This window comes from Anas platyrhynchos, chromosome 16, assembly GCF_047663525.1.
Source record: "Anas platyrhynchos isolate ZD024472 breed Pekin duck chromosome 16, IASCAAS_PekinDuck_T2T, whole genome shotgun sequence".
Lineage (NCBI taxonomy): Eukaryota > Metazoa > Chordata > Aves > Anseriformes > Anatidae > Anas > Anas platyrhynchos.
Window position 1 is genome coordinate 12,459,508 of NC_092602.1, and position 15,043 is coordinate 12,474,550.

At 39.9% G+C, this 15,043-nt stretch overlaps 1 protein-coding gene across 12 annotated transcripts in view; it reads left to right on the forward strand.

Moving 5' to 3' along the window:
- Positions 1–15,043, forward strand: part of GALNT9 (polypeptide N-acetylgalactosaminyltransferase 9) — a 429,083-nt gene that overhangs the window by 356,491 nt on the left and 57,549 nt on the right. The window contains exons 1-3 of one of the 12 annotated variants that reach the window (XM_038187426.2): positions 6,317–6,459; positions 6,715–6,797; positions 7,307–7,341. The exons of 10 other annotated variants lie outside the window; for them this stretch is intronic. In XM_038187426.2, coding sequence (XP_038043354.1) covers positions 6,431–6,459; positions 6,715–6,797; positions 7,307–7,341 — 147 coding nt within the window. In that variant the 5' untranslated portion in view covers positions 6,317–6,430. Of the gene's footprint in view, positions 1–6,316; positions 6,460–6,714; positions 6,798–7,306; positions 7,342–15,043 lie in introns of those variants that run through there. One more of the 12 variants, XM_038187427.2, reaches the window with a different exon arrangement.

Genomic DNA, 15,043 nt, shown 5'->3' on the forward strand with positions numbered 1-15,043 from the left:
GGACAGAAAAACTGCTACCACAAATCATCCAATTTTCCTTAAGAGGGTCAGGCTATTACCAGGATTGTGTGAGCTTTCCTTTATCATTGTGCAGGGCTTTGAGCTGTTTGAAACTTTTTCCACATGGCTGCTTCCTGAATAGATTGAACGCTCTGGCAAAACTCTGGTGTGGCTGATGAATAAGCCTCCTAAGAAATCTGAAAGCTGTCACTCTTCCTTAGACGAGAAGAACTTGCTGAGTACGATTAGGGCTCCTGGTAAATGGAGGCAAAGGTTTTAATAGGATTATGAAATGGCACTTGCTTGAAGAGCCGAGGATTTGAAGTGTGTGAAGACAGGTTTTCAGGGGTAGGAAGCCTGTTAAAGTCTGTAGATACCAAGTTCTAGAAACCAGTTCTTGGTCTTTGGGGCTTTTGTTTGTTTGCTTGTGTGCTCATTTGTTTTCTTACTGTATAAGGAATAATTAACCCTACTCTAAAAGTTGGAAAAGGGATTTATAAAAGTACAGGAGTATGATTGAGTTCATTCTGCAATAAGCTGTATAATGCATTGTATGACAATAGCACGGAACCATCCGTCTATGTTTTCTGCCTGAATCCAGCACAGTAAGTAACACAGTGTGTGCGCCTTCTAATCTGCAAGTCCTCTGCTGATCCCCTCCTGGGTGTCTTTCAGAGCTGTCAGAAACTAGCAGCACGAAAATGCACGGGAACATCTTCCCTTCCCTGTAGGATATTTATAAAATCCCTGTGAAGCTACAAAGACTTTTTTTATAACTGCAAAATCTCAAAGTAAGTTGCAAAAATTCATTCCTTTCCTGAGTCCTGGTGTGCTGATCTGCACAAGGACCAGCATCCAGAGGAGCAGCCATGGAACAAGGACAACTGCAGACCAGAAACTCGGACCAGGAGGGCAGAGGCTGGCCAGGAAATTACAAAGCCACAAGCCTCCCACACAGTATTTCCTTAGCATTTCAGCACAGTGCCTATACAATGAATATTAGCTCAGCTTTCCAGTCTGGAGCAGAAGAAGCCACACAGCATGGATTTTATAGCAAATGTGTGACATAGCTGCGAGCCTCATGGTACACTGAATCTCCTAGGAAAATCTCCACATGATGCTGTCCAACTTTTCTCTGCAGCAGCCAGTGTTGAAGACTTGCTGTTGCTCAAAAGCCTTGTGAGGGTAACTGGGCTACTGCTGTCTTTCCCTGGAGTGTGGCTGTACTGGCACAGCACCTGGGCGAGCTGAGCAGGGAAGAGAGGCAGAGTACTGAGCATGTCCCCTGCAGCTGCATGGTGGGATGCTATTGCCCATGTGTGACTGTGTGTGAAGCAATGAAAGACACAAAAGGAAGGAATAAATGGATGAATAAAGAGCAAGAAATAATGGTGGGGAAGTGGTGGGACACGTTCGGCTGAAAATAGTCCCTATTTTAAAAAGCTATGACAATAATCCTTTAAACTTCTTAGCAAATTATCATCATGTTACTGCTAAAGGAAAATGGATTAGGCTTGGAGAGTCTGAATTAGATTACATTGCATCTAATGAACCTTCATTTAAATTGTTTTCATAATGTGAAATAGGGAAAGTCGGTGCAACTAATGAGCTGATTTGGGAGGATACTATTTGATAACCCAGCTAATCCCCCTCAGATCTATTGTTTATTTAAAAAAATAAATAAATAAATCTTGGATATTCCAGTGTTAGCTGTACCCTTTTCTAAATTCCAGAGTTGGGAATATTTATATAATTAGCCTAAGCAATTTTCTATATTGAGTAAGCCCCACATAAAATGATTGGGAGTACCACATCTGATGAAAATACTCTGGGCTCTCCAGTTCTTTTTAACTCGCATTTTTTGTTTGTTTGTTTGTTTGTTTGTTTATTTTTGTGTAAATATACTGGTTAGAGCTGTGACATTCTCCTAATGGGGTAGCTTTGCAGTGAAGCCAGTGTCTGCCAGGCTAGGGAGATAATGCTTTGATTGGGAAAAGCACCAGCCATTCTGGGAAATAAAAGGGAGGTGGGTATGTTTGCAGGCTAGCAACAGTAGGGAAATAGATGGACCCTTATATAATGTCATCTTGTAGTATATTTTTCAAAGATGACAGTTTCACTGCAAGATGGATAAATACAGGACTGCATTCCGGTTTGGACAGATGTTTTGATTCTGTTAGTGTTCCAAAACCAGCTTCTAAACCTGATGGGAATTGTCTGTGAACAGCTAAAAGCTGATTTTGACCTGGAAGTGTATGAAGTCAAATTGTGCCTGACTCCTGTGTGGATGGGGTGTGCTCCACAAGCACCAGCACCTTGCCTTGTTTGCTGCTCAGCACCAGCCACCATGCCACTGCTCCATCTCCTTGGTCCTGCTTGGATCCAGTGAGGGGTAGATAGCCCTGCTTGTATTTCAGCCTGGTTCAGCTATCCTTTAACCAACCTGGAAGCAGAGATGAGGAAAAATGATGGAACTTTCTCCTGCAGAAAAGCTGTGGATGTGTCAATGCCTTAAGGAGACAGCCTTGTCTCAGGGTAGATCATGTTCATCTTTGCTGCTTCTGGGCACCGAATGGTCTCTCTGACCTGCAGTACAGTGAGATGGCCCAATAGAAATGGGACAGTCACCTAGTGCTTGATTTTTGTTCAGACACGTATTTAAAATATAGAGGAAGAGAGGGATCCATTTAGGTGAGGGTCACAAATTATGACCCTGTAAGAAATTGAGTGGTAAGCTCCTGAGTGGGAGCTTACAAACATATTTAGTTATTTGGAAAGGGATTATATAAACAGTAAAAGCCTAGTTTATGTTTTGACCTAATACAAGCAGTTTATGATGCATCTTTTTATAGCAGACTCATTAATCATTGCACTAAGTATCTCTTCTCTTCTTCTGGTGCTGCAATGATAAGGTGAATGAATTGTTGTTCTTATTTTGTACACATCGACTGTAATGGTGAGTGGGAAGAGATCAAGCATTCATCTTAAAGGATGCTCCAGCAAAAAAATGAAATTCTGTTTCCACCATTAAGAATCTAAATAAATTAAATAAAATTGTTGTCACATCGACAGATGAAAACAAAACTTTTTCACTCTCACATCCAGCATCAGCCAAATTACTTTCTTCTCAATAGCACTGTAATATACCTCTAAGGAGGACATCTGCATTAGTTGATGAATTGTTTTCAGTGCTATCTCAGAGATTTTTAAAACAGTAGTAATAATAATTAAAGCAAAATAAAAACATAGTATCTTACCCAATTTGAGATATCTTAAAGGAACCTGGAGTTTAAGAAGTCCTGGCCGGAGAGATCAACTGGGAATATCCATAGGCACCAGTGTGGCAGGTTAATTCTGTGGTGGATTCAGGTGATGGCTTAGTTCTCCAACAGGGCTTAGATTATGTGGTTAAGAGTGGCCAACCCACCTAGCTGAAAGCAAGCCTGGGTTGTATATAGAGAGATACAGAGAGTCCCACCTTTGTCTTTATAGAAATATTGTTTGAACTGTGAAAAATCATGATGCAGATTCACTGGAATCTCTCTAACAGGAAATAGAACTCATTACCTAACGCACAAGCAAATCATACTCTCCAAATTTATGCTGTATGACCTAGCTTTGCTTTCCTAAAAACCAAATGAGCTGTGTTTTCTCTGAGCAGAAACACTAATGGCAGGTAGTTGAATAGTGAATTCTTGACCTTATTTTATTACTTTTAGCTAAGGAGATTTAGATTCCTTTGTTCCTTTGAGCAGGCAGTGTTTTAAACACAGATTCGAGGTTGGTGTGCTGTAATAAAAATGTCACAAGATTTATGTATGGCAAATTTTAATTCTGAATTCTGGATGATGCTTTTTACCCTTGTGATTCATGAGGGCAGATGCCTTCTAGTCTCAGAGTTAAGAAGTGGGAATGCCGTTCTAGAGTTTTTCAAAATTTCATATTTTTTTCCCACACGCAGTGGTAGTGTACAAGTGAAAATTATACAAAAATGCAGGTTAATCAAAAGGTTTTACTTCAGTAAATTCAAAATACTTCATTTTTATTTTGACCTTTCCCAAGCTGTAATTTTCAGAATAAAGTAATTCGGTTTCAGATGAAAAGTTTTAAAAGAAAGCCTTTCACTTTGAAGACATTTTATCACTTAAAGAATGTTAACAAAAATTCACAGTTTCTGACATCTGTAGTGCACGTTGTCCTTACACGTGCCTGTTCACTATGGAGTGCAATGAAGCAGCATTTCCAGCATGAATTTAAATGCTATTAAAATTATTTGACCAGTTACGCAATGAACTCTGCATTGCCAGAGCAAAATCCTATTGAGTGATGTAATCCACTGTTAGTGAAGTCACCCCTATGTGCAGGTTGCAAAGATCTCTGTGATAAATCTCCTAGTCTCACCTTCCAGATAAGCTATGTAAGTAAAGTGGTTTTCTTTTCCATCTCCAGTTTAATTTAGCATTTTTACAGACATTTCCGAAGGTAACAGAATGTTACAGTTGTGAAGTCAAGCACTAAGAAATCATGGTAGGATTGAATTCATAGTGCCTGGATTACATCGGTTTGCAACTCCTTTCCCTCTTTAAAATAGGGATTAGAAAAATCTATTCTATGGCGATGTGCATATAAACGCTCAGCATCTTTTAATTCCCATGGAGGTATGTTGATTCAAACAGGATGAAATTAGGCTTGATGTTTGTGTAGAGCAGTAATGCATTCTGTCTGGAGGAAGAGACAGACTTAGCTGTATGTGGAGATGCTCTTACTGGCATTTTATCCCAGGCTGCTCAATTCTGGAGAGTCCAAAGTCACCACAAACCATGGCTGCCCTCATGGCCAAAGAGTGCACGTCCCAGTGGGCTGCGTGTGGCAATAAATGTATGAGCAGCTCGGAAAATCTGGTTCTGACTCCGTGGCTCTGTCATCCCTGTAACTGGTGCTCATGCATCTGTGCAGTGAACCAAAGAGATGCAGAGTTGTCAGCAAACAAGAAAACCATGAAAAGAAGGATGAATCCCAGGGTGACAACCAGTGCCAGGTTTCAAGCGGCTGACATCAACCACATTTCAAACCAGAAAGGTTTGTAAAGGGTCTTCCCACACATGAAAGGGAGGACTACAAAAACAATGTAAAACAAAGCCAAACAGCTGAAACATGGCCTTTGGCTCACAACTAAGTTAGAATATATGTGTCTTGTTTTGTGTTTTTTTTTTTTTCTTTTTCCTATGAGATATGTTATATATTCCTAATTGTACTCAAAATAAGATGCACAATCTTATTTCTGGGGAGAGAGTCCATCTCCACACCTGCCTGCTATTTCTTTGAAGCAGATTGAGCCCTCCCCTTTTTAAAAAAAAAAAAAAAAAAAAAAAAAAAAATCAAATTGAAGATAACTGTAACCTCAAATGGAAAACAATGTTTTCATCAGAACATAGTGCAATGGTGCTCTAGCATGAAATTGCCATCAAACTACAGAACCAGAGCTTGTGAATACTGTTAAAAACATTCTCTAACGTGGGAGCATTGGAAATAGCTCAGAAAAGAGCATCTGGCCATTTGGCTTCAATATCACATCATGCTCCATTGAGTGTAACATTTTATGTTACAAACTCTTTCATGTACCAGAACATTATAAAAGCACAAGGCTCAGAGTTTCAGAAACAGACCAGCAGCAAAGGAACTGAGGAAAGAAAATGCTTCCTCAGTCATTGCTGCTTTCTTCTCAGCCACTTTCCTGGCGGTTTAATCTCCTGCAGGTTCCTCCGCAGTGTCAAGTGTGAACTGAATGAAAGTGAGGAAAAACGCGGAGAAGTTGAGAGTGCTAATTGTGTTGGGATTGAAATAGCTTTCCCTTGCCTAATGATGAGACTGAAAACCAAAAGCCTAGAGATGAGCTGCAGCTGGTCAGAAACTTTCTGATACAACATATTTTCTGTCACAAATTACAGCTCATGCAAAACTCCAAATATTTTGTAGGATTCTTAATTTTTATGATGGTCACTGAAAGCCTGGCTTGGGCTGTTGTGTGGTGCCCAACTGTCTTCCCTTAGCTAGGTGCCCATCTTGGAAATCTGGAAAAAGGTTTCTCTCTCTCTCTCTCTCTCTCTCTCTCTTTTTTTTTTTTTTAAGTTATTTTGAGTCTTTTTCAGAACACTGAAAAAAGAAAAAAAAAAATCAGTATTGTGGAAAATATCTCGTTTCCACTCCAAAATGAAATTCAGGCATTTCAGGATATCAGCTGTTCCCAGAGCAAGGAGAGGCCCATGCACTACCTGACCTGGTGATTAGCTCTGCAGGTGGTTTCTGGTTTGGAGATAAGAGGCTTGATCTGAGCCTCTGGGCAGCACCCAGGGCTCTCAGGCTGGCAGGACTTTGTTCAGCTTGGGCTTTTGTAGTTGGAGTGAAGCGTTGATCTGGGCCAGTTTTTCTTATGTTCCTGACCCAGGCCAGCAAGCCCAGGTAAGTCCTGGATAAGCAGCTTGGGGGTGAGACCCGTGGTGCAAAAATTCTCTCCCTGGCCAGGGCTCCTGTGTGTGTCTGTGTTGCTGGAAAGGTTTTCCCAAGTTCTGTCCTCCAGACAAACCACCTAATTTATGAAGATGTACTTCAGCCTCAGAGTAGGATCCTCCATCCCTGAGTATGGGGTCCTGTGATGAGATTGTAAGGGTTGCAATGTATAAATTATCATTTGTTGATGAGGTGTTACTCTTTTAGGAAAGCTCAAGTTGGTGTTATTTATGGCATTAAGCAGAAGCATATAAATCCTTACCACTGGGGATTGGAAGCATTCTTGTCAGGTGAGCATGAGGGACACAGCTGAGCTTTGAGTTTGGGGATGGGAGAGGTTTGGGATTTTTGATTTGATTAGATGGTTTGGTTTTAATGCTGCCCAGAAAATGGTAGGAGGCGATACCCTTTTTTTTTTTTTTTTTGGGGGGGGGGTAGGTTGCTAAAGAAATGTCAGACAAACTAATAATTACCTCTAATAATTACCCTTATGATAGTGTTGCCTGAATAGAACAACACATAGAGCAACACAATACAGCTATGTGATGGAGTCTTCCAAGCTGAAGGGAAGGAGTACTATGTGTAACCTCTGCCTTTGACTAAAGGCTCACTCCTCAGTGCCAAGACCAGTATCATTTGCAGTGTGGGTAATCCAGAGGAAAAATAAATAAATAAATAAACACCTGCTTAACGCTGTTTATGAAATAGAAATTATTTGCTGTTTAAGGCAGCAGAGGATTGGTTACCAATGAGAAGTTTTTAATGCAATAATTGTTTTTAAAATGTTTTTAAATTCCAGTGTCTGGGCACAGCAGTGGTCCTTGGCACAAAGAGGTGAGCAGATGAAGAGTTCATCCATCACCACCTAGTATTCCTCCTGCAAGTACACCCCAAAATATTTTCTTAAGCGTGCCTCAGTTTTGTGTTACCTTCCGTAAGAGTGCTGGTGGCAGTGAGCATTTGCTTGCAGTCCTTCGGAAGGACAGCAGTCATCAATTGTCCAAATAAATAAATAAATTATTCATCCTGCAGAGCTATACCATTTCCTTCAATTCAATGTCCTTTAAAAGCTTTGTGGGAATGTTTCATAACAATATTTTGGGATATGATGTGTGCGATAATGTACCTTTAGATCATACTGTCTGGCAGGATTTGGAAACTTGATGACACCCATTTACCACACTTGTTCTGTCCTTTTGTTATTATTATTATTGTGGAGCTGAATACCAATACCTGCTTTGTTCCTGCACAAATGACACTATGAAAATTACATCCTTTTAGTAGGGAAGAAAGGAACTGAACAAAAATTCTATTCAGATATTTCAAGTGCCCATTAAGAAGACCTCAGATTCTCTGTTAAATTTTGTTGTCTGCATTGGAAAAAATAGGGAAACAGGGTGACTGAAAGGCTTTATTAGTGCTCTATTATAACTTACATAGCTCCAGATGTAGTTTCACTGCTCACGTACTGCAGCTAGTTTAAATCCATGTAGGAAGATTACCTTTGAAAGCTCATATGTCATTGATTGTTTCTCTTCCTTGAATATCAGATTAGACCGGATGGCAATGTTAGACAAATCTATGCGCACGTGCAGCGATCAGAATGTCAACTGCTCTTCATTGGTAGCTTCCTTCCAACATAGTGGAAAGGTGTTAGCTATTTCCAATAAAGGGAAAACAAACGCAAAAGGGCATATCTGTCATTTCTATTTGTATTCTAGGCTTAGAAAAAGCGGATCTCACTGAAAAAAATCATATTTAATGTGACATATAGAATTTATAGTGTGAGAAATGCAGCCAAGGAGAACCCAAAGAAGCATCAAAGCACGTCTACAAAATCTCTTAGATACAACTGCGTATTACATATTCAAGTGTTTTGACTGTAATAAAATAATGTATTAGTGTGTTTCAGTAAAGCCGTAGCTGCGTATTTGTACCTAAAATGCCATGTAGATGTTTTTGTTTCTCTAATAGAATGTCATTTATGTAAATATCTTTGTATCAACAGAAAAACAGTTAAATAGCTTTGAAACATGTCATGCCCATAATTCCTAGCACACTCTGGGGAGCAGGCAAATAAGCATGCCTCCGTTTAAGCAAGGGGAAACCAAGGCAGAAGGCTCTAAAAATGTCCTTGTACAATGTTTGGGAGTCATTTGATGACAACACCTAGGTTGGAACTATTTTAAATAGACTATTACATTTCCTTACCAATTGCTCTGAATTTGAAGCCCGAAATGATTCATTTAGGACACATTACATGTGCATTATAGGAACTATGTTATGTTCCATTAGGGCTTCACCGAATGAGAAGAAGATAAGGGTGATGGACTTCAAAGGGAATAAGTAAATTCTTAAGCATATTCCTGAATAAGAGGGCAAGTGCACACTTAAAGCAGGTCTCTTGATCAAATTTTTCCTGTTCCTGCTTCCATCTGGCCTTGCCACATTGTACTGGCAGGTTGCAGAGTTCCTGGTGTATCTCTGTTGCCCTGTTGTCTGTTCCCCTCCTGGGAGGGAAGGATGGATTATTTTCTGTTTCCTCCTTTGTCTCCTGATGGATCCCCACACGGGGCCAGTCTGGTCTGCTGAGGACAACCCAGGGTGTCCTGCTTGTGTTGCTGCTGGCAAGTCTGTGCCATATTTCTTCTTGACTCCTTTCCCTCACCCTTCTTACCCCTCAACAATAAATTTACTGACTTCTGAGCAGCTGTACTGTGGGAACATGCAGGTACAAGCTGCACTAGTGCAACTAGTGCCTCCATCTGGAGGGTCTGTGACTGCTCCATTGCTAAGGTGCTGTTTTCCTTGGTCCGCTACTCATCCCTCTGTGCTTCAGCCCTTCATGCTTGCGGTCCGGGTGTTTGTTGCATTGACATTGTGCCTTTAGCCTGGAGGCGCTGATCTGCCAGACCCAGTGAGGCTCTCAGAGCTGCTGACAAGTTCAGCTCCAGTTAGCTGTGGTTCAAGGTCAACCGAGACTTTAAAGTATGAATAAATGTCAGGGTTTGCTGGCACATCGATCTCAGTCTTTTTGATTACTGCCAGATCGCATGAATAAATTAGCCTTGACAGCTGCGATAAATTGTATAGGCTACTGATCTCCTGCAGTAGATGTTAGAGAAGGACATGGGAGGCATGGAGGGGAAAATACCCTCTGCAGATGCTTGTATCAAATGAGGTGAGTTTTGATAGAGTGCTCCGGGGGTGATATTTAGGCAGGAAGAGGCCTTTTGTTCATTTGCAATTCAGTGCCAAGTAGGAATATGTCTCCTACCAAAGCATTAATCTGCTTTGTCAGGAGGAGTTTGAGTTGCCATGCATTATCAGTCAAGAAAGCTGCTGCTGCCTTTTCCACCAGCCACCCTACCCATCCAGGGCTGGCTCTCAGATGGCTTGGTCTCAGGTCTTTTGAGTGGTTGTAGGCAAGGAGGTCTCTAACCAAAATAAAACTGATGTACAGGGCACTGGAAGTAGCTCTTCACATGCTGTAACAGGGTATTTTATTTTGTCAAGCCATGATTTGTTTGCATGTCTTTGCTGTGCAGGGACTTTTACTTGAAAATCAACATACATGGTCACAGAAATTAACGTAATTTATTGTACTATTAGAAATCACATAGAAGGCATAGACATAACTGAGATTCTTCATTTCCCTCCTACATGTAGTATAAATATTAGCAATATCAATCATTTCTAATATATATATATATATTTCCTTGACTGCTAAATGAACGTGTGAAAAGAATTTAAAGAAAGTGTTTCTTTCTTGATGCTACTTCGTGTCTGTAAGTCACTAGAAAGTCTATGAAGTTTCAATTTTATTGAAACTAGAATGAATTATTATAATCCTATTCAATGTAAGGCCTACTTGAAAGCCGGTCTTTTTGTCACAGCCATAGAGCTTGTTCTCTTCTATGCATTGTCATTCCCTTAATCAAGCATGCTCTTTCTGCAGCACCATGCATGCAATTTTGTTCCCTATATTTTGATAACTCATCTGCGTGTCTGTGTATACACAGTTATATGTATGTAGAAGAGGTCATGGACTAGAGCTTGTTCTGGGCCATCCCCCCTCTCAGGGCTTCTTTGAAGTAGACGGGTTTATATGGAAATACTAAACTTCATAACCAAAACTGCACAATCTTCTGCTTTTGGAGAAAAAATACTTCTGTATTTGAATGTATGGAAGTGTTCTACTTTATAACAAAAGATTTAAAGGGAGAAACTTTGTTTTGGTTTCAACCAGTTTTCTAAAATGAGACCAGATCTGTCTTTAGATTGAGAGAATGCTTTGCATAGCTCCAATTGCCATAGTTATAAATATGCAATCATCACTTTGACATGAGTTACTCCATTAATAATAGTCCTGTTTAAGTGATACATGTGCTATTGATTATGCATATTAATCTGTTGTGTATATGCCACACTCTTTGAGTGTCATGACAAACTGTTACACACTGAATATATGTGTGGTGGTAGAACATGGTGGAAGCGGTTACAAAAAAGCCTTTTTTTTTTTTTCTTGCATAGGAATGCCTTTACTCTTTACTTGTGTAAAAATAGAGTAATGTAACCAGAGGTTAAGGAAAAAGAAGTTTGGGAAAGCGTGAATTTCCTATTACAAGAACTTCACCAGGGGGACAGGATGCATCGTGCACTGTGATCAGGGTAATAAAAGTAGCCAAGAGAAAAGGAAAGAAAAATAGGGGTGTTGAAGGAAAGAAGGGTCAGCCACAGTGCTGAGTTCTGAGAAGCAAATTGCCCAATGAAAAATATTTTAAGAATGGTGTAGAAGCTCTTGCTAGACTAGCCAATGCAGGCAGGTGGCTCCAAGCCTTGAAATATGTGCTTATCTGATTGTTAGTATTGTGGGTCTGGGGGAGAGGTGGAAATGTTCACAAAGCAATCAGGAGAAGGATGAAGATTATGTTTTAAGGACCAGCGTAATGTTGTGGTAGACTTAGAAATCAGGCAACGAAGCTGTTTTAAGTAAATATATGAGAAAAGCAATTGGGTTCCTAGAACTGGAACTTCTTGAGCACATGACAGATGGAATGGACAGAGATTTGTTTGTAAGGGTCAGAGCATCTTTAGTTAAATAGCCTGCACAGATTATGAAGGATATCTTTTGCATGCCTGCAGAAGTGCTTTTCAGGATTTTCACTCACAATGTCTGTTGTTTTCAGATCTTGTAAACATTAATTCTCAAATGGCAAACCTTTAAAGCTTCAGAGTAAGTCAAAAGATGAGCCCTCAGGGACTTTATTTTGTGCCATACAATATACTATTGTGAGAATGGATTCGCATGATAAATTACAGCTGTGTGATTTGCATATATTACACTGCTCTGACTTCTCTGCTCTCTCCTCAGTAATCCACCTCTCCAACCAGCATGCTGCTTTCTCGGGAAGTTTAAATTTCACTTGTATTTACTTCTTGCCTTTTAAAACATTTTTCTGATTTCTGTTCTGTGGCACTGGGAAAAGGCTGGGACTTTTCACAAAATTTATTGCAATGCAAAACAAATAACTCACCCTTCTTAGCCCCGTGATGAATTGTTTAAAGCATCATCAAAAATAATATATCCTTATCTTCATTGCTTATGATTTTTTTTCTCCTTTGCAGTAATAAATTCTTATCTCTTTATATTTACTTCAAAAAAAGGAATACCAGTCTGAAAAAGCTATCTCCATCACTTCAGTTTGCAGCCAGACCAGGAAAGACAACTGAGTTTTTCCCTCTAAAATTTGATCACTGAAACATTGTTTTCCCATACAACTTAGGCATTAGCAATTCATGCATATCCATTAGGTAGATTATGAACCTCTGTGGATTTTTATTAAAATATCACCTTCGGTGATTAATTCCTCTAAAGTTCTGGATCTAATTGTATCAGCTATTAAACATATTTTATGTGGTCAGATGTCAGCTCTCTAATAGACACATGCAATAACTCAGCTGTTCATTCTTAATAGATCTATTTTGACCTATCAGTTAGAAAGCAGTTATCGTATAGTAGGTCTTGAAAATTCATTTAAAATTAGATTCCAAATTCCCAAGCCAAAATGCATTTATGACAATCCCAGAAAAAAATCTTGGGAATGGAAATTCAGAAAGCAATTTACAGGTTTTAGCAGAGACAGTTTTGAAACTGGCTGTTTGTTCTACTAGGTGCTGCAAAGGAACCTGACCTGTCCGTACAGGGGGAAGAGATGTGGATAATAAATCATGGAGCTGATGCATGAACACTCTAACTGTTGGGCCAGACCTTGTGTAAACTGACTAAATCCATTAAGTTCCCATCTGGACACCTATCTGGGCAGCCTGCTCTAAGGGACCTGCTTTGGCAGGGGGCTTGGACCCAATGATCTTTTGAGGTCCCTTCGAACCCCTGCAATTCTGTGATTCTGTGATTAACTTCTCTACCTCACTGTGCAAGCAACATGGGCATTCTTCTGTCTCATCCTAGAAGGAATCTGGGAAGGAGATTTTTAACGTGAGGATTGGTGTGTTGTATGTTGAGTCAAGCTGAGATACTCTCCTCTGGGCTGCAGCAGAACTAGGAAGTGAGTTTCAGAAAGCAGAAATTGTGGCCCAGGTTTGTGGTAGTATTTGCTCAGGGAGTTGCTTGTGCTTTCATTTACACAGGTTGTCTACAGTAGGAAGCAAGGCAAAAAGAATTGCTAAGGAAAATGTAGCGCTTTTTTTTTCTTCTTCATTAATCCATATTCAGTATATTTTCAGGAGGATACAGGGACATGCAAAAGTGGCATAAGTTACTCCCTCACTTTCCATTCCCTCTGCCTGTTTTAATTAAGCACATCTTGTTGTCCATCTTACTGCAACCACGTTTCCTGTCACATCCAAGATAGTTTCCGTATGGAAAAAGGTAGAAAATTGTAGCAATTAAGATGTTCCTTAGACCTTCACGCAAGACCTTTTCATTCTCAATTGTAGGGCACTGATTTTTTTTTTTAATCAAAAAAGCAGATAGGGAAGGATAGTTCAATCTAGCATTATAATTTTAAAATCTAGCAATGAGTAAAGACACGGGTATTGTAATAAACTGAGGTAGATGTGACAGTAAGAAAAGGGAGGAGTGCTGATATGGTGACCTGGCTGAATTGTTTCTCAAAAGTTAGTTTAAAGATCACACAGTCTTTTCCTTAGCCTTTTGATAAATGCAGATGGGAAAAACTCTCCATCGTTAGGTCATCAATGAAAATGATCTGTGTCCTGTTCCTTTGCCATTGGTGGGGTATCCGCTGCCCGAAGGACATAATGAAGGGAATGAAGAATCCAGATATGAATGTCCGCCTTTTAACCACATCTCTATTTATCTTCAGATGCTTTCACAACAGTCCCTGGGATAAACAGATCCACTGTCAGATCTGCCTTATGGTGCTCCAATGTACAGAACCAAACCAGGAGTAAGGAAGGTACACATGTAACCACTCTGCTTCTGTGTCAGGGCCTAGGGTGAGAACCAAGAAAAAAGATTTAAAGGGTGGTCCATTTGACGATGCTCAGTTTTCAACCCCAGAGTATAGGTGTGGTATGCAAGCAGTAGTCTTTGACGTCTGGCTATCTCCTTTTCTATTCTGATCATGGAGCTGGCAGTGAAGAAGGTGTTTTATGCAGAGATGAGCTACTCTCAAGCATGTGAGACAATTATTTTTTTTTAGCTCTTCTTCTACTCCTAATTCCTTTATTTCTGGTGAGTCTTTAGACCTGCTCTCTACATTCTGTGTCCTTGCCAATATGTCTCTTTCATCACTCTCCTTCCACTTATCCTGGCTTAGCTCCACTAGGTTTTAATGTTCCACACTCATAACTAGCTGCACTGGTGAATTATGGCTTCAGTGCTGCTGTGGGCATCAGACCTCTTAAGTACCTATGAGACTATCAGGAAAGCTCATAAACGTCTTTCACAATGAATGTATAAAGTAAGGGAAATATTAGAGGTTTGAAGGCTTTGTAACTTAAGAGAAGCCTTGGCTAGTTGAGTTTACTTCAGGAAGCAAACATAGAGGTGGGTGCAAATAAAACCATATCAGGAGCACTTCAAGTCATCAGTGTCTCTTAGGAGTTGGCAGTCAGCAATGTACTCTAGAATGACAACTTAGTATTTTTCTACATATCCTTTGGGTAGGTTGTAGTGGCATTCCTGTGTTTGGCATCAAAAGACAAAACTCCAGTAAGGTATTTGTTAAGGATCTATCTACATCTCAGACTAGTGCAAGATCAAGTGTTAAATGTCATTAACCATGACAACATGGTATCTAGATTTTCAGCCCAAATTTCAGACTTTTTATAATATATGGTATACATTCTGCTACATGTGGGCATCATGAACCAAAGAGCCTGATAAATTGTTATTGGGGCTCATTTTACGACTAGTGCCTGGAAACATAGCTTGGCAATTCTCATTAATAGGAATTTAGCAAATAAATCTCCCTGAATTACTTTTAGAAAATTTACCCTTAATGTGCCTTACATTTCAATAGGCTGAGCTGTGTTTTGAAATTACATT